General features: G+C 38.5%; 1 protein-coding gene across 2 annotated transcripts in view; it reads right to left on the reverse strand.

Annotated features, from left to right (window-relative positions):
• Positions 1–15654: 15654 nt before the first annotated feature.
• Positions 15655–26760, reverse strand: part of SLC35F4 (solute carrier family 35 member F4) — a 306792-nt gene continuing 295686 nt past the window's right edge. For both annotated transcript variants that reach the window (XM_035260625.3, XM_035260624.3), the window contains exons 5-8: positions 23768–23893; positions 21647–21839; positions 18321–18410; positions 15655–16209 (exon numbers count right to left, since the gene is read on the reverse strand). In XM_035260625.3, the coding sequence (XP_035116516.1) occupies positions 15968–16209; positions 18321–18410; positions 21647–21839; positions 23768–23893 (651 nt within the window). In that variant the 3' untranslated portion in view covers positions 15655–15967. The remainder of the gene's footprint in view (positions 16210–18320; positions 18411–21646; positions 21840–23767; positions 23894–26760) is intronic.

The raw sequence follows: 26760 nt of genomic DNA on the forward strand, positions 1-26760 counted from the left end.
AACAACAACAACAACAACAACAACAACAAAACCCTCCTGTGGCTAGCTCAGTATCTGCCCAAATGGCTGTGCAGTTTTGTGCTGAAAACTTAGGGCCCTGGTGATGTAGGCACTGGAGGGAATTCTCCTAGTCTACAGGTTATAAAGACTGTGGGAAATGTGCAGTATCTGGGTTGGAGTGCATAGTACAATCTCTAATGTCTTCCCTTGGCTAGGAGAAGAAGTTCTCTAACCCCTTGTGCTTCCAGGGTGAGGCAATGCCTCACCCTGCTTTGGCTCACCCTCCTTGGGCTGTACCTACCGTCCAACCAGTCCCATTGAGATGAACTGTGTACTTCAGTTGGAAATGCAGAAATCACCCACCTTCTGCATTAGTCTCGCTGGGAGCTGCAGACTGGATCTGTTCCTATTTGGCTATCTTGCCAGCAATCTAATCAATATTTTACATTTTTTCTTATATTGAGCTTTCATTTCTTTGGTTAAATTATTTGTAGGTAGTTTGTACTCTTTGTATTTGCTAAAAATGGAATTGTTTTCTTGATTTCCTTTTTAGATTGCTTGTTGTTTGTATATACAAATGCTACTGATTTTTGTATGTTCATTTTGTACTTTGCAACTTTATTAAATATTTTTGTGGCATAGACGACAAAAGCAAAGGTTTTTGACAGAGTTTTTCAGTTTTTCTAAGTATAAGATTATGTCTACAAACAAGGCTAATTTGACTTCTTCCTTTCCAGTTTGGATGCCCCTTAGTTCTTTCTTTTGCCTAATAACTCTGGCCAGGACTTCCAGTATTAGGTTGAATAAAAGTGGTGAAAGTAGGCATCTTTGCCTTGTTTTAGTTCTTAGAGGAATCGCTTTCAAATTTTCCCTCTTCAGTATAATATTAGCTGTGGGTTTGTTTTATATAACTTTCATTATTTTGAGGTATATTCTTGCAGTGCCAATTTGTTGAGGGTTTTTATAATAAAAGATGTTAAATTTTATAGAATGTTTTCTGGCATCTATATAAACGATCATACAGTTTTTTTTCTTGGTTCTGTTAATGTGATGTATCATGTTTATTGATTTGCATATGTTAAACTGTCCTTGTATCCCTGGGATGAATCCTACTTAATCATTGTGAATGATGTTTTTAATGTGTTGTTGAAGTGATTTGCCAGTATTTCGTTGATACTTTTTGCGACTATGTTTATCAGGGATATTGGCATATAGTTGTCTTTTTTTGTTGTGCTAATATCTGGGTTTGACATCAGGGTGATGCTGACCCCATGGAATGAGTTTAGAAGCATTCACTTTGCTTCAATATTCTTTGAGGAGTTTGAGTAGAACTGGTATTAGTTATTTAAACGTTTGGTAGAATTCAGTGGTGAGGCCATCCAGTTGTGGGCTTTTCATTAATAGTGGACTTTTTTTACAGGTTCAATCTCATAACTCACTATTAGTTTGTTGAAGTTTCTATTTCTTCATAAACCATGAATCTTGGTAGGTTTTATGTGTCCTGGAATTCATTTACTTCTAGGTTTTCTAATTTGTTAGTGTATAGTTATTCATAATAATTGGTAATGATTTCTTGTATGTCTGTGGTCTCAATTGTTTCCTTTTTTTAAGTCTGATTTTATTTACTTGGGTCCTTTTTTTTTCCTTGGTTAGTCTAGCTAAGGATTTGTAAATTTTGTTTATCTTGCCCACAAAACCAACTGTTTTGTTGATCTTCTGTGTTTTTTTTAGCCTCAATTTCATTTTCTTCTACTCTGATCTTGATAATTTTTTAAACTGATTTTGAATTTAGTTTGTTACTGCTTTTCTAATTACTTGAGGAGAATCAGTAGGTTGTTTATTTGAAATTTTTCTGCTTTTTTTTTTTTTTATTTTTTTTTATTTTTTATTTTTTTAAATTTATTTTTTATTGGATTATAGGTTTTGGGGTACATGAGCAGAGCATGCAAGACAGTTGCGTAGGTACACACATGGCAGTGTGCTTTGCTTTTCTTGAACAAAACAGAGGCACCGGAGGCAACACAACATACATACAACTATACAATCTTTGATAAACCTGACAAAAACAAGCAATGGGGAAAGGATTCCCTGTTTAACAAATGGTGTTGGGAAAACTGGCTAGCCATGTGCAGAAAGCAGAAACTGGACCCCTTCCTGACACCTTACACTAAAATTAACTCCAGATGGATTAAAGACTTAAACATAAGACCTGGCACCATAAAAACCCTAGAAGGAAATCTAGGCAAAACTATCCAGGACATAGGAGTAGGCAAGGACTTCATGAACAAAACACCAAGAGCATTGGCAACAAAAGCCAAAATAGACAAATGGGACCTAATGAAACTCCACAGCTTCTGCACGGCAAAAGAAACAGTCACTAGAGTGGATCGGCAACCAACAGAATGGGAAAAAATTTTCGCAGTCTACCCATCTGACAAAGGGCTGATATCCAGAATTTACAAACAACTCAAGCAGATTTACAGGAAAAAAACAAACAAGCCCATTCAAAAGTGGGCAAAGGATATGAACAGATACTTTACGAAATTTTTCTGCTTTTTGATACTGGTGTTTATTCCTAAAATTTTTTCTCTTAGGGCTGCTTTTGCTGTATACCATAGATTTGGGTATGTTGTTTTCCATTTTTATTTGTTTTAAGAAATTAAAAAATTTCCTTTGTAATTTCTTTATTGATTCCTTCAAGAGCATGTTGTTTAATTTCCATGTATTTGTGTAGTTTCTGAGGTTTCTCTTGTTATTGATTTCTAGTTTTATTTCACTGTTGTCAGTAAAGTTACAAGATATAATTTTACTCTTTTGAATTTGTTGAGACTTGTTTTGTGGCTGGTGATATGGTGCATTTTGGACAATGTTTTATATACTAACTAATGAAATGTATATATTCTGCTGCAGTGGTTGAAATACTGTAAATGTCAATTAGGCATCTGGTCTAGTGTGTAGTTAAATTTTGATGGTTCTTTATTGTGTGTGGATAACCTGTCCATTACTGAGGGAAGGGTTTTAAAGTTTCCTACTATTATTGTGTTACAGTCTATTTCTCCCTTTAGGTCTATTAATATTTGCTTATATACTTTAGTGCTCCAATGTTGGGAGAATAGATATTTGTAATTGTTATATCCTCTTGCTGAATTGACCCCTTTATTATTATAGTGAACTTCTTTGTCTTTTTGTGGCCTCTGACTTGTAGTCTATTTTTATATTATAGGAAATAGTGCTCTTTATGGTTTCTACATGTATGAAATATCTTTTTCTAGCTCTTCACTTTCAGTTTATGTGTGTCTTTATTGGTAAAGTGGGTTTCTTGTAGGCAGCATATAGTTATATCTTGTTTCTTTATCCATTCTGCCACTCATTGTTTTTTAATTCAAGAATTGAGTCCATCTGCATTTAATGTTATCACTGATAAGTAAAGACTTACTATTGACATTTTGTTGCTTGTTTTATGATTGTTTTTGTAACTCATCTCTTCCATTCTTACTGTCTTTTTTATGGCTAAGTGATTTTCTCTGGGTATTTTGTTTTAATTTATTACTTTTTCATTTTTATGAAGTCTAATAAAGGTTTTTTGCATTGCAGCTACCATGAGGATTACAAAATCATCTTACAGATATAGTTATATTTTAAGGAGATGACAACCTACCTTATAAATAAAAACAGAATCAAAGAAAGAAAAAGAAACCATCTACACCAGAGGTGTCCAATCTTTTGGCTTCCCTGGGTCACACTAGAAGAAGAATTGTCTTGAGCTACACATAAAATACAGTAACAATAACAATAGTGATGATCTAAAAATAATCACAAAAATTATAATGTTTTAAGAAAGTTTACAAATTTGTGTTGGGCTGCATTCAAAGCTGTCCTGAGCTGCATGCAGCCCATGGGCCATAGGTTGTGCAAGCTTGATCTACACTTTAACTCCATACCCCAACATTTTGAATTTTTGTTGTTTTAATGTACATATTTTCATATTGTCTGTATCTTAACACGTTGATGTAGCTTTTATTATTTTTGATAAAGTTACCTTTTAGGCTTACTACTAAAGTTATGAATGGATTGCCCACCACCATTTAAGTATTGGACTGTTCTGAGTTTGTCCATGTACTTAATTTTACCAGTGGGTTTTATACCTTAAATTTTTTTTGCATGTTAATGTTTTTGGTTTTTAGGTTAAAGTGCTTCCTTTGGCATTTCTAACAAAACAGATCTGCTTGTGGTGAATTCACTCAGCTTTCATTTGTCTAGGAAAGACTTTTCTCTTCTTCATATTTGAAGGATAGCTTTGTGGCACACAGTATTCTTAGATGGCAAAGTTATTTTCTTGAGCACTTTGAAAATGTCATCCCAATCACTTTTTTTTTCTTTTTTTGGGTATGGTATGGTTTCTATTGAGAAGTCTGATGCCAGATGAATTGGAACTATTTGTTATTTGCTTTCTTTTGCTTGCTGCTTTAGATTGCTCTCTTTGTCCTTGACTTTTCAGGGTTTACTTTACTTCTAACTACCTTGAGATTGTTTGTTTGTTTTTGCAATGGAATTTTGTTCTTGTTACCCAGGCTAGAATGCAATGGCACAATCTCATCTCACTGAAACCTCTGCTTCCTTGGTTCAAGTAATTCTCCTGCCTCAGCCTTCCAAGTTGCTGGGACTACAAGTGCATGCCACCACACCTGACTAATTTTTGTATTTTCAGTGGAGATGGGATATTTCCATGTTAGCCAGGATGGTCTTGAACTCCTGCCTTAAGTAATCTGCCTGCCTCCACCTCCCAAAGTGCTGGGATTACAGGTGTCAGCCACTATGCCCAGCTGAGGTAGTCTTATTTGGGTCCAATATGTTTGGTTTTTCTCTCTGACCTTCCTATACCTGGATATTTATATCTCTTCCAAATTTTGGAAAGTTTTGAATAAGCTTTCTACCCCTTGCTCGTTCTCTTTTGAACACCAATACTTCTTAGATCTGTTCTTTTAGGGTAACTTTCTATATCTTGTAGGTGTTCATTTATTTTTATTATATCTTCTCTTTTTTCCTCTGTGTGTTTTCAAATAGCCTGTCTTTAAGCTCACCGATTCTTTCCTCTGTTCGATCTATTTTTCCGCTGCGACCCTTTAATGAATTTTTCAGTTTGGTAAATATATTTCTCAGTTCCAAGATTGCTGTTTGATTTTTTAAATTATTTCAATATCTTTGTTAAATTTCTGTAATAAATTTCTGAATTCATTTCCTGCATTATCTTGAAGATCACTGAGTTTTGTTAAATGTTCTATTTGAATTATTGGTCAAATTGCTTATATATCACCATCCTGTTAGGGTCAGGCACTGGCTCTTTGCTTTGCCCATTTGGGAAAGTCATGGTTCCCTGCTTGCTGTCGTATCTTGTGGATGCAACAAGATTGTTGCATGAAGAATTGAATGAAGAATTCAATGTCTTTGCATTGAAGAATTATTTATTCTAGTCTTCTCTGTCTGGCTTGTTTTGGTTTTTATTGGACATGTTTGCCTAGAGATTCTTTGTAATTTATCTGTTAGATTTTTTTCTTTTCTTTATTCCAGGCAGATGCCTCCTTTTGGCACTAGATGACATCTTAAGTCCAGATTTGACATGGCTTTAGTAACTGAGCACTGACAATCTCAAATTGGGGAGGTCTCTAAGGGGACAACCCAGCAATGTAGGAAGCCTGACTAGGAGTTTGTGCCTAAGAGAACTATGGAGTGACCCTCCTATAGCATGGAGCTGCTTAACAGCCACTCTGATTTGGTGTCTCCTTTGGCTGATTACAGAGCCAAGTTTCCAGGGCAGGAAATAGGAGTCTCACCTCTTCCTTCTCTTTCTGGCTGTCCTTGGGGATATTTCTCCCTTCTGAAACTCATAGTACTTCCTGTAGATTGAGGCAGGATTAGGTCTCCTGCCAGATGGTGGGGGAGTTGGTTGTCAACCTCAATCTCAGTTTTTTCCAGTGTAGAAACCATGAGTTGGGGGAGAATTTTCCATGTGCTTGGTACAAGGCAGATTGCAGTGTGAGGCATTGTGGAGATGGAAGTCCAATTCTCTTACCATCAGCTTGGCTGCTGCTGCTGCTGCTGCTGCTGCTGCTTTTTTTCCCCCCACTTCTCTGTGACCCCAGGAACTGCCTCAGTCTCATATAGTTCTGGGATATTGCAGGAACTGACCTCAGTGCTTTTGGCTTTCTGTGGGTGGGGAAAATAAAACTGCTTGCTTCTTGGCTGCCATTTTGGAACCAGAAGTCTCTAAAAAGATTTTGACTAATTAGGCCAGGCATGGTGGCTCACACCTGTAATCCCAGCACTTTGGGAGGCCAAGGCAGGTGGATCACTTGAGGTCTGGAGTTCAAGATCAGCCTGGCTAACATTGTGAAACCCTGTCTCTACTAAAAATATAAAAATTAGCCTGCCATGGTGGTGGTTCCCTGTAATCCCAGCTATCTGGGAGGCTGAGGCAGATGAATCACTTGAACCTGGGAGGTGGAGGTTGCAGTGAGCTAAGATTGTGCCATTGCACTCCAGCCTGGGTGAAAGAGCAAGATGCCATCACATACACACAAAAATTGACTGTCAATATATACCAGAAATTATATTAAGACTATATGACAAAAAACTACATTACTACAATACATTCTGTAATTACAACATAAGTTGTCATTTTAATGGATCAGGAATAGATTATTTTTATTAAATATTCTGGTTAACATTTGGCTCTCATTTGGAAGAGCAGGATTGCAAATTTTCTAAGAATTGTAGTCAATTCAAATATACCAATTCCAGTTTCATCCATGTCCCTGCAAAGGACATGAATTCATCCTTTTCTATGGCTGCATGGTATTCCATGGCTATTCTCAGCAAACTGACACAAGAACAGAAAAACATCACGTGTTCTCACTCATAAGTGGGTGTTGAACAATGAGAACACATGGACACAGGGAGGGGAATATCACACACTGGAGCCTGGGGGGTGGGAGACTAGGGGAGGAATAGTAGGGGGTAGTAGACTGGGGAGGGATAGCATTAGGAGAAAGACCTAATGTAGATGACGGGGCAATGGATGCAGCAAACCACCACCATGGCATGTGTATACCTATGTAACCTGCACAATCTGCACATGTACCCCAGAAGTTAAAGTACAATAATAAATAAATAAATATATACCAATTCCAAAACCATATTGAATAGCAGTTTTTCTCAGTTCAGAAGAAATTTTAGAACATGTGGACTTACAGCCTCACCATTATAAATGTGGACTTTTATATTGCTGAAGATACAAACAGGAGATACAGATATGCCAGAGAAGCCCTTGGAAAACTGAGAGGTAAGTAATAAAATCCAACACAATAAGATTAGGTTATAAAAATGGTGATTTGAAGATAGAACACTTTCTAGGCCAGGAGTAGGAAGAGTCTGAAAGTTCAGCTTAAATCTAATCAATCATGTTAACATTTCTAGAAGAAATCCATCCATCAGAAGAGAGTGATCAGCATGAAACAGAAAACACCGCAGTGTTTGTTCAGCACTGCTCAGGGATATTAGATCATATGTAGAGGTTATTGAAGAAAAGGGAAAACTTTCAGATGAAAGGAGATTTTTCTGGTGTTAGTTGACAGGAATAGAATTATTAAAAATAAAATATAAGTTTAAAAATTATAAGTTATACAAATACCTCATGCTCTACTTATATGTGAGATCTAAAAAAATTGAACTCATAGAAGCAGAGAATAGGCTACTAGTAGTTTCCAAAGGTTGGGATAGGGGAGGGAGTGCGGATTAGGAGATGGTCGAAGGATACAAAATTTCAGTCAGGTACAAGGAATAATTCTAAGAGGTCTATTATACAACATGACGGCTATGGTTAATAACAATGGATTCTGTTCTTGAAAATTTCTGAGAGTAGATTTTATGTGTTCTTGCCACAATAAAGATAAGTATGTGAGGTAATATATATGTTAATTACCCTGATTCAGCTATTCCACAGTGTATACATATTTCAAAATAACATGTTTTGTACTATATAGATGTAGATATAGTCAATTTAAGAAATAGAAGTTTAAAAATTACAATTGGATTGTCTAGGAGGCTTTATGAAAGAAGATGAAAACTGGAAATATTTTGATATTAATATGGGTTAATACAAATAAAAATATAGCAAGGTGGAAATTGTAACTATGTGTTCCAAGATATATTACATAGCCAATAAGATACAGAAGATGGGCCGGGCATGGTGGCTCGAGCCTGTAATCCCAGCACTTTGGGAGGCTGAGGCGGGTGGATCATGAGGTCAAGAGATCAAGACCATCCTGGTCAACATGGTGAAACCCCGTCTCTACTAAAAATACAAAAAATTAGCTGGGCATGGTGGCATGTGCCTGTAATCCCAGCTACTCAGGAGGCTGAGGCAGGAGAATTGCCTGAACCCAGGAGGCGGAGGTTGCGGTGAGCCGAGATCGCGCCATTGCACTCCTGCCTGGGTAACAAGAGTGAAACTCTGTCTCAAAAAAAAAAAAAAAAAAAAAAAGAGATACAGAAGATGGAGAGTACCTTGTTTCTGCATTCTTGGGACTTAGAAGTGGAAGAGTCAAGGACACTGAAAGAAGTAATGCAGAGGTCTTAGTTTCAGTGCACCACTTTCAGTTATCTAGGTAAATGTAACAGTTGATTATATCTGAACAAGAATTATATTTAAGGGAAGCAATCAGGGTATCATGTATACTTGGACTGTTTTGGTCATAACCAGTGTCTAGAAATCAAATGTTGGTAACTCTGTGATATTGACTTATTAATGTCTTTCACTCAGGGAACTTCAAACTCAGATTTGGGAAGATGCATTCTTCTAGTGGACTTTGTAATTGGCTTGGCATGGGATTGTACCAGTCGATAATTACACTAATTGTTCTTCAGATTCTTCTTACTACTTGCTGTTGTCCAGCAGAATAAGTCAATCCCCACGAGGGAGTGGAAGTTGAAATGGAAACTAAAAATAGAAGCGAAGAGTTCAAATCATACATCTCATTCTCATTGCTTTGATTTCAGGTTCACCAAGCACTTTCCATTAATATTCAGCTTCCCAGGGAGATTTGCCTCTTAGGGAATGATTACACTAGTCTTACTAATGTGAGGGTTTTAGGCCGCGTAACAGTTCAGTTTATGATTATTGATGAATTCATTTTATATTTATAGCATAGTGCTCATTAATCTAGTGGCTTTCAAATTCTAGCAGACTTTTAAATCATCTGCATTATATGAGTGTGTGCTTGGTTAATATCAAGCAGGGCTTGTTAAAACCAGATTACTGGGCTTTATCCACAGAAATTCTGCTTCGCTAGATCTGGGGTGAAGTTCAAGAATTTGCATTTATGCCAAACTCTCAGATGCTGCTGCTGCTGCTGATTACAAAACCAGAATTTGAGAATCACTGGGGTAGTTTTTAAAACATTGACAAGACTTAGTTTTTGGCCCACAGTGCAGGGGACCAGATCCAAAACAATTGGTAACTTCTGGGTAGATGCCATCTTACGAATATTCCTGATGGCTAGTTAACTAGCCTGTCCCTGGACACTGTTCTGTTTTGGGGAATATCTTCTAACCACTGACAGGAGTTATTAATATTATCAATAGCAGATCTATCCTGATCTTATTAATATCAAAAACTCTGTAATAAATTCCCAATTCTCGCCTCCATTACTTTGTTTGCTAATGTCATAAGAGTAGGCAATCCTATCACTTTCTTAAAAATACCATCTAGCTTTTTTTCTTCAAGTTAATTACAATATCTAAAATTAAAAGTGGTCTTTTCCAAAATAATGCCTTTCTTTCCACTTGAATTCTCATCAGTCTTTTGGCTTTCCAGCATTCAAAGCAGATGCTATCACTTCTGCATCAATAAGAGCTGGTATCAGATGAAATTTCCTTGCCTGGTTCAACCCACCTCACAAAGTTTTTCAATCGGTTGCAATTTTAAAATGCTGTCCTTGTCTTGATTTCTTCCCTCTGCTTGCTGGCAGTTCTTGGTTGCCTGACGTAAGCAATATTTTGTCTTCACTGACAGAACCTGACCGAATAATTGTCTCTTTCCAAAGCTGGCTTGTCCTCCCAGATTTCTTTCACTGTTCCCTATCCCTTTGCTGTGGTCCGAATGTCTGTGTTTTCTCAAAATTTATATGTTAAAAGTTTAACCCCCAAGGTGATGGTCTGAAGAGGTGGGGCCTTCTGAGAGGTGATTAGTTCATGAGAGCTCTACTCTTATTAATGTGATTAGTGCTCTTTTAAAAGAGACTTGAAGGAGCTTATTCACCCCTTTTGTCACATGGGGCCACATCCAGAAGGTGCCTTCTAAGAACCAGGAAGCAGGTCCTCAACAGACACCAAATCTTCCACTCCTTGATCTTGGATTCCCCATTCTCCAGAACTGTGAGAAATAAATGTTTTTTTTTTTTTTGCCACCCAGTCTAAGCTATTTTGTTATAGCAGTCTAAATGGACTAAGACTTCCTCCAAGCGAGTGATTCTTAACCTGTTAGAGTGGGTGCTGTCCAATAGAACTATAATTCAAGCCTCAAGTGTAAGCCACTTACATATTAAACTTTTTCTAGTAGTTATATTAAAAGCTAAAGAGAAACAGCTTAAAATGATTTTATAATACATTCTATTTAACCCAATATATCCAAAACATTCTCATATCAATATGTAATAAATATGGAGCTATTAATAAAATACCTTACTTTTTTTATGCTAAGTCTTCAAATTTTGGCGTGTTTGACACAGCACATCTTAATTTGTACTGGCCACATTTCAATAGCCACATGTGGCTAGTGGCTTATGTGTAGGACAGTGTGGTTTTAGAGCTTTTGCATTCTCAGAATAGATTCCTCTGGTGAAGTTCACAGTATTTGAAAACTCTGTCAGGGGGTTCTTGGGATAGCCCCTGAAACCCATCTTTGGAGCTCTGGTAAAGATTTCTTGCTCTTAAGATCCCTCGGGCTCCAAAAGAATACCATGCTTCTGTCTCCAGCAAACAACAATAAAGTGGCCTTTGCTTTTGTGGAACACATGTGGATCATCCTGGCCAATGAGAGCATTGAAACATGAGGTGTCTCCTGCCTCTGGGGCCTCAGTGCTAGCACCCCCACAGCGTTACCCACTACACTCTCCCTGTTCTTACTTTACTTACAATTGCTACAGATGTGGAGGAAAAGAGAAAAAAGAAAAAAGTTAATAGAGACTTCTTGTTCTAGCCTGCCAGATTAACCGGCATGGCCTGTACTGGGTGTTCTTTGTGTTTGTGACAGGGGTTTATGGATAAGTAAGAAAAAGGATTTGTACTTAAATATCAGAAATATTCTAATGCTTGGCTGGTTATACTGTTCATGCTTTTATCTCTTACATTATCCTTCTCCAAATCATTTGTCCTCTGGTGGATCTTGACAAAGCACCTGCACAAAATTAACAGACATGCAAAGCCTGGATGAGCAAAATTGATTTGCCTATAATCTGTTTGTGAAGAGATCAGGATGTGGTTGAAGTGATTTTAATTTCAGAGCCCAAGTTGCTAGTCTGTCTTTTTGTCAGGCAATTAGTTCCACTGACTGGGCAAGAATGCCGTGATGCAAAGTGCCCGGGGGAGCAGGCAGATGGAAAGAGCATATCCTTTTTTTGGTTCCTTGGAGCCTTCCTCATGCCAGGCTTCTTTTGTCTGTTTCGTTTATTTTGGGTAAAATTCCCTGCTTGGCACTAGGCTCTGTGACTTTGCTGGGGCACAGGGTTGTGAAATAAGTGACCCAAAGGGCAGGCCTGAGGGCCAAATCTGTAGGTGAAAGTTCTAGATGAGGACCTCGAGGGAAGTGAGCAGGAGAGGAAATTCTGACAGCAGTTACTACTTCTGGCCTGTCTGGCTGTGCATTAAGATCTTCACTCATGGTATTTCACTTTATTTTTTCAACAATCCCAAATGATACTAATATCCTCATTTTGCAGCTAATGAAAGTGAGGGGCAGAGAAAGCTTAGTCATTTGCCAAAGTTGCATCTCTAAGAAGTGCAGAGTCAAGGTTGAAGCATGGTGCTCTTTTTCCTTGGACTGTGCTGGCCACTCAGGAACCTATAGATGCCATTGCCTCTTGGTCTCGGAAGGGAAAAAGTATAGATAAAGAGGCAGGATGACAAGGTGCTTCCACCCAGTCGGGCAGGGTCTCTGTCTTCCTCCCTTAATTATTCTTCATACCTCACCGAATGTGGCTCATCTAAGGCACAACATAGGCACATAGGAGGCAGACCCATACTTAACCAGTGACTGAAATACATTTTTGTCTGGGTGTCACAATGACCATGAGCAGTAACAAGGAAAGGTATTAGTATCTTTATTTATGATATTTTACCTGAATTAAAGGGACTATCTTACCCAAAGCTGATTTAAATAAATTTGAGTTGTTTTAATTGTCAGGGTGACAGCTTCCTATAAAGGTTGCAGGCTACTGGAAGCTAGGACAATTTCCTATACACTTTTTTATCCCTCCCCACAGCACAGAGAAGGTGTCTATGAGCACAGAAAGTTCTACCAGACAGTGCAACTCTAGAGGCCAGCAGGGGCCAATTGGTAACATTTAACATACCACCCTACTTCAAAGCCAGAGGAAGAAGTGAATAATTTTTGAATGAATAAATGAGTGAATACCATAATGCAAGTGTTTTCTTAATATAGACTGAGCTAATTACGGTGATCAGTCATGGGCCGAATTACTGCTTTCCAGGGCAGCTGACTCCATTTTTCAAAATGAATCATCAAAAAGAGCAAAACGACTCATTTCTTAAAGATGTCAAAATGCAATTTGAAATGTCCTGTTAAGTAATGGCAAGATGCTAGAGTAGGTTGGTCGTGACTGCTACTATTTAATGGCCATTTAAAAACAAGGCAAGCATCATGTTTGCACCAATATGGCATTGAAATAGTCAAAACCAATAGTCAGAATGAACTCTACTTTGATAATGAATTAATTTATATTTACTAATAACATTTCATTTACTTTATATCATTTTTCATGAAGCTTAAATTGTATCATTGTTATGAATATCATGTTATCTATCTATGTCAGGAGACTGGCATTGCCTTTTAAAAAAATGACAGAGAAATGAAAGGCCTGATACATTAAGGTTTTTATTTACCATGACGCCCAGCCAGTGATATTCTGTGATATTCTGAGTTGTCTTTTCTTACCTTGTTATTGTCTCAGCCACACTTCTAAGGACACTCGAATAAAAACAAATAGCAAAGTAGATGCCACAAAGGCTCAACTTCTTGCTCTGGAATCGCCACAGAGTGCAGAATATCTTAACTTGCTGGATGCCCTACCCAGCCTCTTAGGGAAGAAGTTTATCAGTTCAGCATGGTGGTGTTTTGTGGAAGCATGACAAAGGCTGTGATACATCTAGCTCCTTTCAGTCCTTCCTTTAACTGGTCTCATCTATAAGAATGCCCATCTTTAAGAGTGAGCCAATACAGTATGGGTGGGGGGCCATGTCTCCAGTGTAAAGTCACCCATTCATTCATTTGCCAAATGTCTACAAGTGCTAGGCACTGGGAACACAGTGACGAATGCCACACAGCCTCTGCTTTCAAGGAGCTCATGGTCTACTGGTAACTCAGACCAGTAGATCAACAACCACCACGAAGGGCGATCAGCACTCAGTGGGGGTAAGCAGAGACTGACAAGGAAGCCACATTGTACAGCCTGGGAGATAAGAAAACACTTCCCAGAAAAATAGCAATAAGTCATGAAGTCATGAAGCTTAGATAAAGGTTTTACAGGTGATGAGAGGGGAGAGAGAGAGAATGAGAGAATGGGGCTTGATTGAGCCTGTGGGAAGTATAGTATCATCAAAGCATAGAGATTTCAGGAGGCCACAAAGTGTGGTGTGAGAGAATGAGGCTCTAGAGCTGTGCTGTCCAATTCAGTAGCCGATGCTACTTATAGCCATTTAAAAACAAGGCAAGCGTCATGTTTGCACCAATATGGCATTTAAATAGTCAAAACCAATGGTCACTTATAGCATTGGCTACTGAATTGGACATATTGGCTACTTATTTATTTTAAAGGTATGGTTTTGTCCTATTGCCTAGGCTGGAATCCAGTGCCACAATCATAGCTCACTGCAATCTCAAGTGATCCTCCTGCCATGGCTTCCCAAAACAGTGGAATTACAGCTTTGAGCCACTTTGCCTGGCTATACATTTGGCTATTTAATTTTAAGCAAATGAAAATTAAATACAAGTAGAAATGCAGTTTCTCAGTTGCATTAGCCACATTGAAAGTGCTCAATAGCCACTTGTGGTTACTACATTGGACCACACAGATACGAAATATTTCCATAATCACAAAGTTCTGCTGGACATTGCTACTTTAGAGGCTGGCAGGGGCCAGTCAATGAGGAGCTTTGAATGACACAGCAAGGTGTTTATGCTAAGGATAGGATGCCACTGAAGCATTCAGTATAGGGGAGAAGAATGATTAAATCTGTGTGTTAGAAAAGCCACTCTATAGCTCAAAAAAGAGGTTAGAGGCAAGGCTAGGAATTAGAGGCATCAGTAAAAAAAGTATTAGATTAAGCAGAACGAGAGAGGATGGGGGCCTTGGATGGGTAAAATAGGAGAGAAGTGTATGGACTCAAGAAATTTTAAGAAATAGAATCAATAAAACGTATTAAACAGTATAGAACAATATCTAAACAGATGTGGAGGATGAGAAGGCAGAGGTGAGGTTGATCTCTGGCTTGGGCAGCTAGTGGATGATGACACCGTTAATATAGACAGGGACAACGGCAGAGGAAAGGAACAGGTCTGGGGACGAGTGATAATAAATTCAACTTTGCTTTTGCTATATTTAAGATCTACAAGGAGGCATCCAAGTGAGCTTCAGAAGACATTTAAATACAGCTAAAGCTCAGAGGACAAATCTAGGCTGGAGGTTAAGATTTTGATGTCACCAACATATGGACGACAGTTGAAGCCATGGTAGTAAAGGAACTCCCCAAGGGAGAGAGTGTGGAATGAGATGCTAAGAAGGTGGAGGTCTAAACTCAGAGACACTGATGGTGATAAGATCAGCCTAGGAAGAAAAGCCGAGGGAAGCAACCAGGGAGGTAGAAATAGAAACAAAAGAAAGTAATGGGATTCAAGTAAAGAGGGTCCTTAGGAAAAAGGATTGGTCATTGTGTTAAAAGAGAAAGGTCGATCATTGGGGAAAGCACTTCCAGAGAATTGATGAGGGCAGAAGGTACATTGCAGTGGGTTGAAGAGTGAATGGGAGTTGAAGAAGTGACAAATATAAATGACTCTTTCAGGATAGCTCATTCCCGTCTATGTCCAGTGTGCCATTTTCAAATGTCTACCTCATAGTAAAGATATTTGTGAACTGTCTTACCTTCTAAACCACTCTAGCTCATTAAAAGTACAGATGAGTATTCTATATTTTTTCTCCTCATTGTTTCTAGTGGGGGTTTTACATGTAGAAAATGCTCTGTTTAAATGTTTAATACATTTCCAGCTTTTAAATTTTCAGGCTCTTGTTGGGCTTAAATATCAAGTGTGTATTATTTTCATGTGTTATTCCCTTACACAACTTTTTTTGATTGAGAAGGACTCACTTTCAGTTGAGAAAAGGTAAGTTCATAATTTAATAGACTCTTACAGTTTCAGGAAATTTTGTGAGTTGGGGAGGGGAAACTTAAAAAATCAGAAAACAGAAAAAGGACAAAGTGTTTTAATAAAAAATCTATTACGATTATTTACACCAATTCCTTGATAAGCATATAAATGTAAACTTTTATTGTTGGCATTATTTCACATATGATTTATCCAAATTTAGAGTTAATACTGTCGTTGGAGTGTACAGGTAGTGAGAAAATTTTGTTATATTCACAGAATATACATCCACATGCATTCAAAATGTGTCCTTCTCTAAGCCAGTGGTATAGACACTGTCCCGTTGGCTCTGCTTCTGCCTCGCAGGTGTACGCTGGGATCAGTCACATCATCCACATGCTCCTCACTCTTCTTTTCCTTCAGGCTGTTGATGAACCTCAGGGTGATTTCATCCCATTCTTCAGGCAACAGCATCAGCAGAAACCCAATGCAGATGATGATGGTAGCAGCCAGGCGGACAACATTGAATATCACCTCCTGCTTTAGGAGATCCACAGCTAGGAAAGAAAGATTAAGTCAGTCACAGCCTATGCCTGTTTCTAAGCTTTGAAAACAAGTCACCAAAGTTTGTGTTACTTCTAGAGATTTCCAAGAGTCTTCTTTATTTTTCCAAGTTAGTGTTTCCTTTTTCCATATTGTGAGGTTTGCTTTCCATTCCCTGTCTCTAAATCATGTTCATCCTTCAAGGTTTGGCTCAAATTCCATGTAATCTGACTTACCTACCACCCCAGTTTTCTCTCAATACTTTTTCTCTGTACTCCTTTACCCTTCTCCAGCTTCATTGGACCATTGAAGATTTTTGAAATGACCCAAACTTGTATCTAAGGCTCATGTAGGCTGTTCTTTTTAAAGATTTAATGGAGGTGAAATTCAGGTAGTATAAAATTAACCATTTTAAAGTGGACTTAGTGGCACTTAGTATATTCAGAATATTACACATCGACCACCTTTTTCTGGTCCCCAAATATCTCCATCACTTCAAAATAAAAACCCATACCCATGAAGAAGTTACTCCTCAGCTTCTTACCCCCGCACTCTGCAGCTCTAAGCAACCACCAATCTGCTTTTTTCCCCTATGGATTGGCCTATTCTAGATATTTTATATAAATGGAGCTACAGTCTCTGTGACCTTTTGTGACTGGCTTGTTTCACTTAGTGTAACGTTTTTGGGGTCCATCCATGTTGTAGCATGTGTCAGTATCTCATTCCTTCTTATGGCCTGAATAATATTTCATTGTATCATAATTTGGTTATTCATTCATCTGGCAATAGACAGTTAGGCTCCTCTACCCTTTTGTTATTGTGAATAGGGCTACCATGAACATTCGTACATGAGGATTTTTTGAATCTCTGTTTTTACTTTTTTGGGGTATACACACAGGAGTGGAGTTGGTCACACATGTGCTGTTCCTTTTGCATGAGCTACCTTTCACTCCTCATATCTCACTTCATCCAGCTAAACCTCTCCTTAGATCGCTCTCCGTAGGCTTCTTGCAGGAAGCCTTTTGGATGTTCCTCCAATGCACCCTCACAGCATTCAGCACATACCTCTATCGAAGCAATTCTCTCTCTATGTTGTAATTACTCATTTTTTTTGTCTCCCTCTCAATGCTGCATGGTCCTGAGGGCAGAGATGTACCTTATTCAGGACCTGTCACTAGTGTTAAGACGGTTCCTGGTGTACACTAATTGCTCAGAAATTATTTGTGAGATGAATGAATGAATTTCCTTGACAACTCCACTCTGTTACTCATTTCCTCTGAATATCTTATAGTCACTGGAGTCTGTCTCACACAATTTGGCATATCATAACCAGTTATTTTGTAGAGTTCCAAGTTGTTTCATGTAGGTCGGCCTTCTCTTACAAATTCAGTCATAAGCATATTAAGAGAATAACCATGTAATTTTTTTCTATCTTTTTTTGCAGCCCTGATCATATGATAAATGTTCAATAAACATTTGCCGATTGTCATGGAGGACAGAAAAGTAGCCACTCAAGACTTGAAATTATACAATTTTAAAGTCAAAGGACTGTACAATCATCCAGATAATCCATTCGCATTACTTGTTTCACTGGCAGGTTTCTCTAGAAATATCCTGGAAAAATAGCTTCTCTTGTCTCTGAGGTGAGTAAAATTGCTTTTTCCTTATATTTATTCCAGAGGGTCACCTGCCCTGCCCCAGGAGAGCCTTTGCAGCTCCCAGTGGATAGTCTGAGGGTAAGCCAACCCCATGTATATTCTCTACACTTTCATTCATGACGGTTACTTGAAAGTCCTATGCTGGGATGCATTTTGTTTCCATAGGACTTCCTCTAAAAATACCACAAAATTAGGTTGTCAGGAAGATTACATGAAACCCAAATAATACGTTTGGTATTTAATGCTAAAAGCACAATCAAGTAAAAACAGTGTTTCTGTAGCTGCAAATTTTAAATCTGCTGCGTTGTTATTCTGTTGTCTGCCACCTTCATGATACTTAAAAATATCTTGCCAGGCAAGGGACAGAATTCATAATTGCCAGAAGGAACAACTCAGGACACAGAACAAACACAACCAAGAGACTTGTTGCAGTGGTCAAATCTGCACATGTCAAATGGTACCTGTACCTGCATTTCCAGGAACGCTGAGCACTGTCCCAATGGAGATTAGGATTGGGTATGTCAGTACCACCCCAACATTCACCAGGATGTTGAAGGCTGTAAAATAGAGGAGGAAATACAAGATAAAGGAGAAATAATATGCTGGACTTTTTTCTTCTTACAGTAAATGAATCAATGTCTCTGTTACACGTGTCTTTTAAACTGTCTATACGTTTGGTCCTCTAATTTTGGAGGGGGAAGCATGTGGACCCTGACTGAATTAGTCATTTTCTTTTCTTCTCTGCCACTCTGTTTACCTGAGCTCTTGCCAATAGGCTGGCAAAAGGTGTTTGGAGCAAATACAAAGAGGTAAAATAATTGATTCACAACACTGCTTATTAGCACCATAAAAGTAGTTTGGGACCAGCCAGACATTAAAAGCAGGTGGTTGATTGAAGTTTGGTGCCTCATCTCTTTATTGCTGTGCTATTTTATGCCATGTTTCTGGACATTAAATGGCTCTAGTGTTACTGCTTAAAGGAAGATCTATCCAATGATAGCCTATGCTGTTTATCCCCTCTCTCTGGAGGTCAGCATCATATGGGCAAACAAGGGTGGGTTCAATGTAATTCACTGAATTCCAGAGGCTGTCTCCACATTCTGATTTGATCATCAGAATGTACAGATAACCAGAGGCAGACCCACAGAACCAACTGAAGGTATAACTTGATGCTCTTCAATGAATACCTCTGGACCTCATTGGTTAAATATAAAATTAGTTAAAATAATCATTTATCCACTTTAAAACTTACCAGAAACATGTTTTCAAAAAGAAAATTTCAAAAAGTTATAAATTACAAAGCATTATTCTGATAGAGTCCAATCACACGTTTGTTTCAGAGGATAGAGAGAGATGAGTGCTGACAGTTGTAAAAGGTCCTCAATTCAGGGATCTCCATGACAATGGGGCAAGCATGTTGCCTCTATCTCTGTAGAACCAGAAGAAGTTCTAGAGCCATTCTAATTAGGATGATGTATGTTTCTCTAATGCCATCTATAATTCCTGCTTTAAACCCACTGGGTCACTTGTGCTTGGTAGTTAGAAACAGCGAGTTTGAGTTTTACAAGACATGGGCTCCTTTACATTATTCATACAATAGTAGAAGCAAGCAAGGCAGAGGGTCTCCCTCAGCTAATAACAGCTCCCCTTACCTGACAAAGCTGCGGCATGAATGAATATTCCAGCACTTCGACTCTCTCCTCAGACTCGGGGAATCCAATATGGCAAATTCTTGCAAATCAGGAATTCATTAAATACAGTACAGGCTCTGCTCAACTCCATAGTATGGGGCCTAGCCTGAGTTTAAGTGCAATTCAGACATGCTAGGTGAATGGATGAGGCTAACTTGCATCTGGGCTAACACACATTTCCTAAGAGGAGTGACCCAAAATAAACATAAGCAAATAAGAAACCATAGCTAGAGGAGATGTGGGGTAGCTCAGGATGCAGATTGTGTATCTCTCAGACCTGTTTCTCAGCTCGGCCTCAGCTAGATCATGTCTGATTTCTATGGAGAAGAGAGGAATGGAAATAAACTCTTAGGAATAGAAGCACTGAAGACTGTAAGACCCTGGGGTGTGTAATAGCCAGGAGAGGCTATCTCCTCGATTGTCATAGCACAGCTTTGGCACAGTGAGCTCTGCAGTGTGCTGGGGTGGGCCTGGTGGAGCAGCGGCAGTGCTTACTGGCACTGCAGCCAGTGGAGTGTGGAGCTCACACTGCTTGGTGGAGAATGCCAGTGTTCAGCTAGCACAGGTGGCCTCCAGCCTCTGCAGGCTTGCCTAGGAACATGTATTGGATATGCCAAGGAGTATATGTTGGTGGAGGGCTACTTTGCAGCCAGGTGGAAATCGTGGGATTAATAATGAGGGGTCTAAGGGCCATTGAAATTTTAGTTGTAATTGTTCCCAGTTAGGTTGTTTTTGGCCAGAAAATAATCAAGGTGCTTTTAATGAGGATGTTTTGGTCTTATGGAAATAACACTATTGATTTCTACTCAGCAGAGGTTATGAGAGGTGCTAACCATATAATTTTGGCATTGAAAAGTGGAACTCAAGGGACCAACAATTAATGTTTGATCCTTTTCTTGAGTGTTTCCTGTCTAAGACCTCCCCTGAGTCTGAGGGGCTGAGCCAGCATAGAAAAAGATGACCCAATCAATACCGTTGCAGGGATGAAAAGAAGGACATTTTGCTCCCAGGAATTGCAGTGTTGCTACTATTTCAAATTATATCACCTCAATAAAGAAGGTCAGTTGAGGGTTGATGGATGTCCTGCAGGCCGGGATTGTGGGAAAATGTGGAGTGGGCAGAGGGAGCTGACCTCTGAGTAGCATGTGGAGATAGGAGTGGCATGAAAAGGATTTGATTCCGAGCAAACAGACACCAAGTCTTTGGGTTGTTGCTGTTTTTTGACTGCTTGTTGAAAGAAGAGCAGCCTTATTATTTTTTAGGCTTCTCTCACATCAAGTGACAACAGCAGCACAGCTTTAAAAGTCAGATCCTGGAGCTCAGGTGAAGCTGCCAGCCTCAGAGCTGTAGGAAGCTGGCAGTGAAGACATTATAAGGACTCCAGGTGATTTTTTTCTTGGCCATTAACTGGGCACTGTCTACCCAGCCAGGACCACCAAGCTGAGTGCATGCTGCCCTCTCTCTCCTGGCAATGGCTTCCTATCACAAATCCATCCTCCATTCTCAGCCAGAGTGAGATGTTTCATATGCAGATGTGAGCCTGTCACCTCCCTGCTTAAAGACTGTTAAGTGGGCTTTAAATCCAAACACCTCAAATTGACTTTACAGGCTCTTCTCAACCTGATTACCTCTTAAATAGCCCCTCCCTCCCTCCCTCCCTCCCTTCCTTCCTTTCCTTCTTTCCTTCCCCCAGAACCCAGTGGTCTCTCACAAGTTTGGACCACTCTGAGTTCTTTGAATTCACCATCTACCCTCTAGCCTCTGCCCAGCACACCATGACACACATGGAACTTTATAACATGGTACATTGCATTAGAAAGAATGAATGTGGCTGAGGAATGGATTGAAGGCCAATGGTAAACAGAGAGGCCTGGGCCTCCAGTGCACACCTTAACTCACAGGAGGCACACTAGTTGGATAGCTTGAACCTAATCAACCAGTAACTTGCGAAGAACCTTCTAAACATGACCAATGACATTGACCAACCTAAGTTTGGGAACTAGAGCACAGAGTTACCCAAGAAAATAATCCTATGATGATGATCTATCCAAAGAAAGATTGAGTAATATAGGGAATGGAAGGCAAAACCCGAGGCCACTTACCTAGCCACAGCCCTGCCATCCCACAGAGACAGCCCCACGGCAGAGCTGCAAAAGAAGACCAGTGTTCCACCTTGGTGAAATACAAGATGACTGGGGTGAAGGAGATGAAGATCAAATTGAAGAAACCCAAGGTGGAGACAAAGTGTGCAGCTTCCCCAAAGTTGGCACTTCCGAGAAACATCTTAAACAAGACCTGAAATGAGAAAGAAGCTCTACAGTCACACAGAGACTTAGCCAGAGCAGAAAGGTAAGTCTCCCTGTTCTATACTGTGAGCTAACTGGCCCAGAGTTTATTCTCCATTTCTTTTTGCTCTGACATCTTCATGGCACTAGACGGGCTATTGAGAGAAGGAATTAAAATACCCTATAACCATCATATGAAATAGTAGACACCATAAAATGAATTTCTTATGGTGCTGAAAACTTCTGGGTACTGTACATTTTGTTAAGTGCCACCATCAGTGATGGGTATTGGGTGAATGATAAATAAGGGTCCAGACAAGCCCAGAAAAATCTTCTAGGATTGACATGCCATTAATCCTTACCTTAAAGCATGGGGTTTGTTTTACCCTTATTTCAAAAGATACTGAAAACTAAATTGGACAGAGAGACCCTGTCATTTTGCTGTTGAGAGAAATAATATTTATGCCTTGGATTTATAAGCAATTTTCTTTGTGAGCTTAAAATGACTTCATAAATATGGTGCTTATTCCCCAGATTAAAAAAACAACAGTTTTTGTATATTATAAGCCTGTGTACAGAGGAAGATGGCAAGGAGAATCAAATGGCTAACATAAAATCACACAACAGGTTAGGGAGAAAGCCAGGTGTACAGTCCATATTTCTTAGCTTCTTAAGCCCTCCACTCCCGATACTAATCCTGTAACAAATAATGTGGAGTGAAGCAGATCTCTTCTGCCTGGAATTATATTATGGTACAGATATGATTTGGTGCATGTCAGCAAATATTACCACTCTCAGAATGAATTCATTCTGTAACCTGGTCAGGGGAAATCCCTCTGTAAGGCAGCCATTCTAGTCATATAGCAATCCTAGGTACTGCTTCTAATTTCAACTAATCTAATTATTTTTTTTCTGTTGAAAGACTTGAAAGAATTTGAGCTTGTGCTACTCTTTGGTCACATCAGACATCTTGGTGGATCTCAGTTGGGGAGCAAGTTAGACACTAATGGCCATTGAGTGAACACTTGTCAAGCTTGTCACACAGAATCAGTGGGCTAAGAAATGTCAATATGGAAATAGACTTCATGCCCTCTGAGCTATGGTGTTCGTTAATAATCAGAACAGGCTTCCAGGAGGCATGAAAAGGGTATTTTCTGCCTTTTAGAGAGTGTTTTCTCATTGAAACACCAAGAGAGGTGAAATTGGAATAGTTCTTTAACACATACAAAAAGTTGACTTTTAAAAGTAGAGCTTTGGAGAATAACCTTTAGCTCTCTTAGTTCTCATTCCTGAAGTCAGGTGCAGTGACTCTGAATAGAAATTTCTCTGATGACAGGGAACTCCAGAAGAGAAAAATTGGTGGCTACATAAAGCAGACTTAGAGCATCCATTAGAGAGAAAAATAGGTTCTTCATTTAGCTGGGAACATGAGCTCCTGTAGCATGGGGTTAATATATGGCAAAAGGCTCTCTAGTGATAGGTTGTTTATTATTTCTAACACCCCTTTTGAGTTAAAATAATGATCATAGATAATTAAATTAAAAAAAGATAGGGGGAGAAGATGCCTTTCTGATGTTCCTGCTATAACTTCCTGATAAATGAGGGATTAGGGCATAGCACATGGGCTTAGAAATTGTCTAGTCCAGAGTTTAAGTCCTGGCTCTATCACTTTTTGGCTGCATAATTTGGTGTAGGTTATTTAATCTTTTAAAGCCTCAGTTTCCTCATCTGGAAAGTAGAAATAAGTATTTATGCCTCATAAGGTTTTATTAACACAGGCCAAATTTTCAGGCAGATACCCACCACACAACCAGTACTCAATTTACTATTATTTCAACACATCTATTTTCTTTCTAATCAATGTTTTCATCATACTTTCTTATTTTAGTACTTAAGTCATGAGTGACAGTTGCTTACAAAAGAAAGTACACAACATACCTTATATAATGCAGATGTAGAGGCTGAACCCACAGCAAATGCCACTCCTATGATGGAATCAGCGTGGAAATTATCTGCATACGCCATCATGACGATGCCGGTAATTGCCATTATTGCAGCAACTATCTGTCAAAAGGATGCAAAGAAACAGAAAAGCAATGATGCCTCTGTATCCTAGAAGAGGGAATTCAAGACCTCATGGAAGCTGCTAAGTACTTCCTTAAACCTATTTACCTTTTCTATATCACTGTTTAAATGTAGGAAGGCTCGTTATTAGACATAAATCAATATGTTCATGAGCTATCCAGGAATAGAATATAAAAGCTGCTCTCATTCTAATCAAAGACTAGTAATTTTATTATTTTTCAATATATTTTTACCTTTTTAAGCCTGGTAATTTTAGTTTAACTTTTTAGCTCAAACTTTCTAGAGATTAACATTTGTACTGGTGAAATAAATTTAATAGGAAGTCACTTCTAAGCATTTTCATCTATTCTGTATTTCATCTTTTCTTTTTCCTCCGAACAATTCAGCATACATTTTAATCAGCTCCTTGGATCAATGTATGTTTCTGAAGATCTCCATCTAATCAGGACCTGATTAGAGAGGCATGATATTGATACAGCTAAGAGGCAGAGTTTAGGCCTATGGGAAAAAAGAAAGAAAAAAATCTCTCATAGGAATTTATAGAGAGCAAGCTGAGTTGCACTGTCACTTGGAATGTCAAATGGAAGCCAGTACTTCCTTTGGTTCACATGAAAATTAATTCCACTTTTCAGGAAAAAAAATAACCACTGAAAGATAATTTCATTTAATTATTCTAGAGCGTTAACTGCACAGAGTGAAATATTAATAATTCAACTGAAATCATAGTATACTGTAAACTGATATGATTCTTGCTACATTCAAAACAGGAGTCTACTCTCAGTGAAATGCTGGTTTGCATCATCTGTTTAATTGTCTTGAACTGGTTCTACTGGAAGACAGTTCAAAGATACAGCAAACAGTAAAATAACAATGCTGGAACAGGTGGCAGTATGTCATTTCCTTGTGAAAGGGTTTCACTGACTTTAAAATCCAGATGAAAATGGGTGAGCAATGTAAACCTACATGGTGATTAATTTTGTTAAGCTTCAGTTCTGAGTATTCCCAAGTAAAGCAATTCTTCTGTAGATAGCTTTTTCATAGATGTGATTTTTGGGGGCCCTTTTGAACACTATTAGTGAATTACTTTTTATAACATGTAGATTTTTAACATGGAATTATAGACTCACTTGAGGCCAGTACAAAGTATGTTTTCAATGACATAGAATTGAGACACTGCTAAAGCACATCTTTTGTTAATGACCATCAAAAGCAGGGCCCACTTGGTGTCAGAGTAGCTCTATACTAAAGTGTAGAGCTTATGAAAAACAGCAGGAGTACTTGAGAACAGACTTAGACATGTAAGCAGTGAAAAACCATTTTCATTAAACGTTATCCAGGAAGCTGCTTAATGGGAGGCGGTTTTCTTGCTGAGTGAATATCATATTCTCTGAAGCTGCTGGGTGTGTGTTCTGGTTAGACTCTACCTTAAACTATATGGAATAGAATTTAATACACACACCATGAGGTGTCAAGGAAAGTCCCTAAACAATAAGTAATAGACTCATCAGTAAACATGGTGAGGAGGTTATCTAGACCTGGAAATTCCATGAGGGTTATCATGATTTGGGGATTAATAGTTCAACAGGGGATTTGCAACAGTTCTTTGGGGGATCTGATTTAGGGGAAATAAAAGGCACATTAGAAATTTAGCATATCCTGATTTGGTTTTGTGTTTAAATCATGTTCACTGGTTCAAGTGCTCATGTGCACAGATAGATTTCCTTCAACAACTGAACATACAGGATAATACATTTGAGTTAACATTTGTTTTCTTTTAGCTAAGCGTTAGTTGTATTTTCTTCGTCAGATAAGCAAGTGGTTACTTCAAGACAAGGCTAACAAAACAGTGTAAGTCCTAACGAACTTTCAAGTGATGTGCTAATTTTTAAGTAATTAAAAGCATTCTATAATACATGGGTTTGGGCAATTACATATTATAGTATGTAATTCTGGATTTAGAAAATGTGAAAATGGTCAATTAAATCCCAAAGCAAAAAACAAAAATGCCGTCTAGAAAATGACAAGCAGTTGATATGATTATTCCTAAGATATGAACACAGGTAGGAACTCTTCCTTTTCTGAGTTAGCCATTAGTAAAAATACATATGCATAAAATTTCTATTATGTTTCCTGAAGATAGGGATTGGATATGGCTAAAAATTACATAACTTTGTAGCAATTCAAAATTATAAGCATAATGAGCTTCTTAAAGATCTTCATTACTTGATATATTCAATTGCTTGTGAAAATATTAGGCTGGACCACTTAAATTGACATATAAATTACAGCAGTGTCTCTTTCAATTGCCTTCACTAAGAGAAGCATTTTTCACTTTAGGGGGCCAGACAATGCTGTTAAGTTGTGAAAGCATGAAAATCTGAATATTTGAAATGTTAGAAAAATTCTCCATGGGATGAGCAGTAATTCCAAAGTTATATAGTAGGTTCCTGGGGCAGCATGCGGGTGGAGGGTGTAGTGGGAATAAATTATTTGCCACATTTTAATTTAAATTTCATGAATATCTGATAGGTCAAATTCTCTATGGCTATGTTTTAGGAAATTTTCAATATATTATTTATATGATTCTAAGTGAAGGAAGAGATCTCGGCTAATCTTGAAAATGAGGAAAAATTGTGAAGTGGTTGTTCAGGTGATCTCGGAATGGCTCTGCTTGGCACCATTGGTTTACCTTTAGAGAGTAAATGCTCTTTAGATTTAGATGTCTAGAGAACAAATCTCCTAAGCACATATCAGTCACATTCATTTTTGGAATCAGTTGGTCATCAAAGAGGGATTAATAATCTGTTCTCAAAAGAAAAACACAAAATGACACTTCTTGGCCTCAG

The sequence above is a fragment of the Callithrix jacchus genome, chromosome 8 (genome assembly GCF_049354715.1).
Source record: "Callithrix jacchus isolate 240 chromosome 8, calJac240_pri, whole genome shotgun sequence".
Lineage (NCBI taxonomy): Eukaryota > Metazoa > Chordata > Mammalia > Primates > Cebidae > Callithrix > Callithrix jacchus.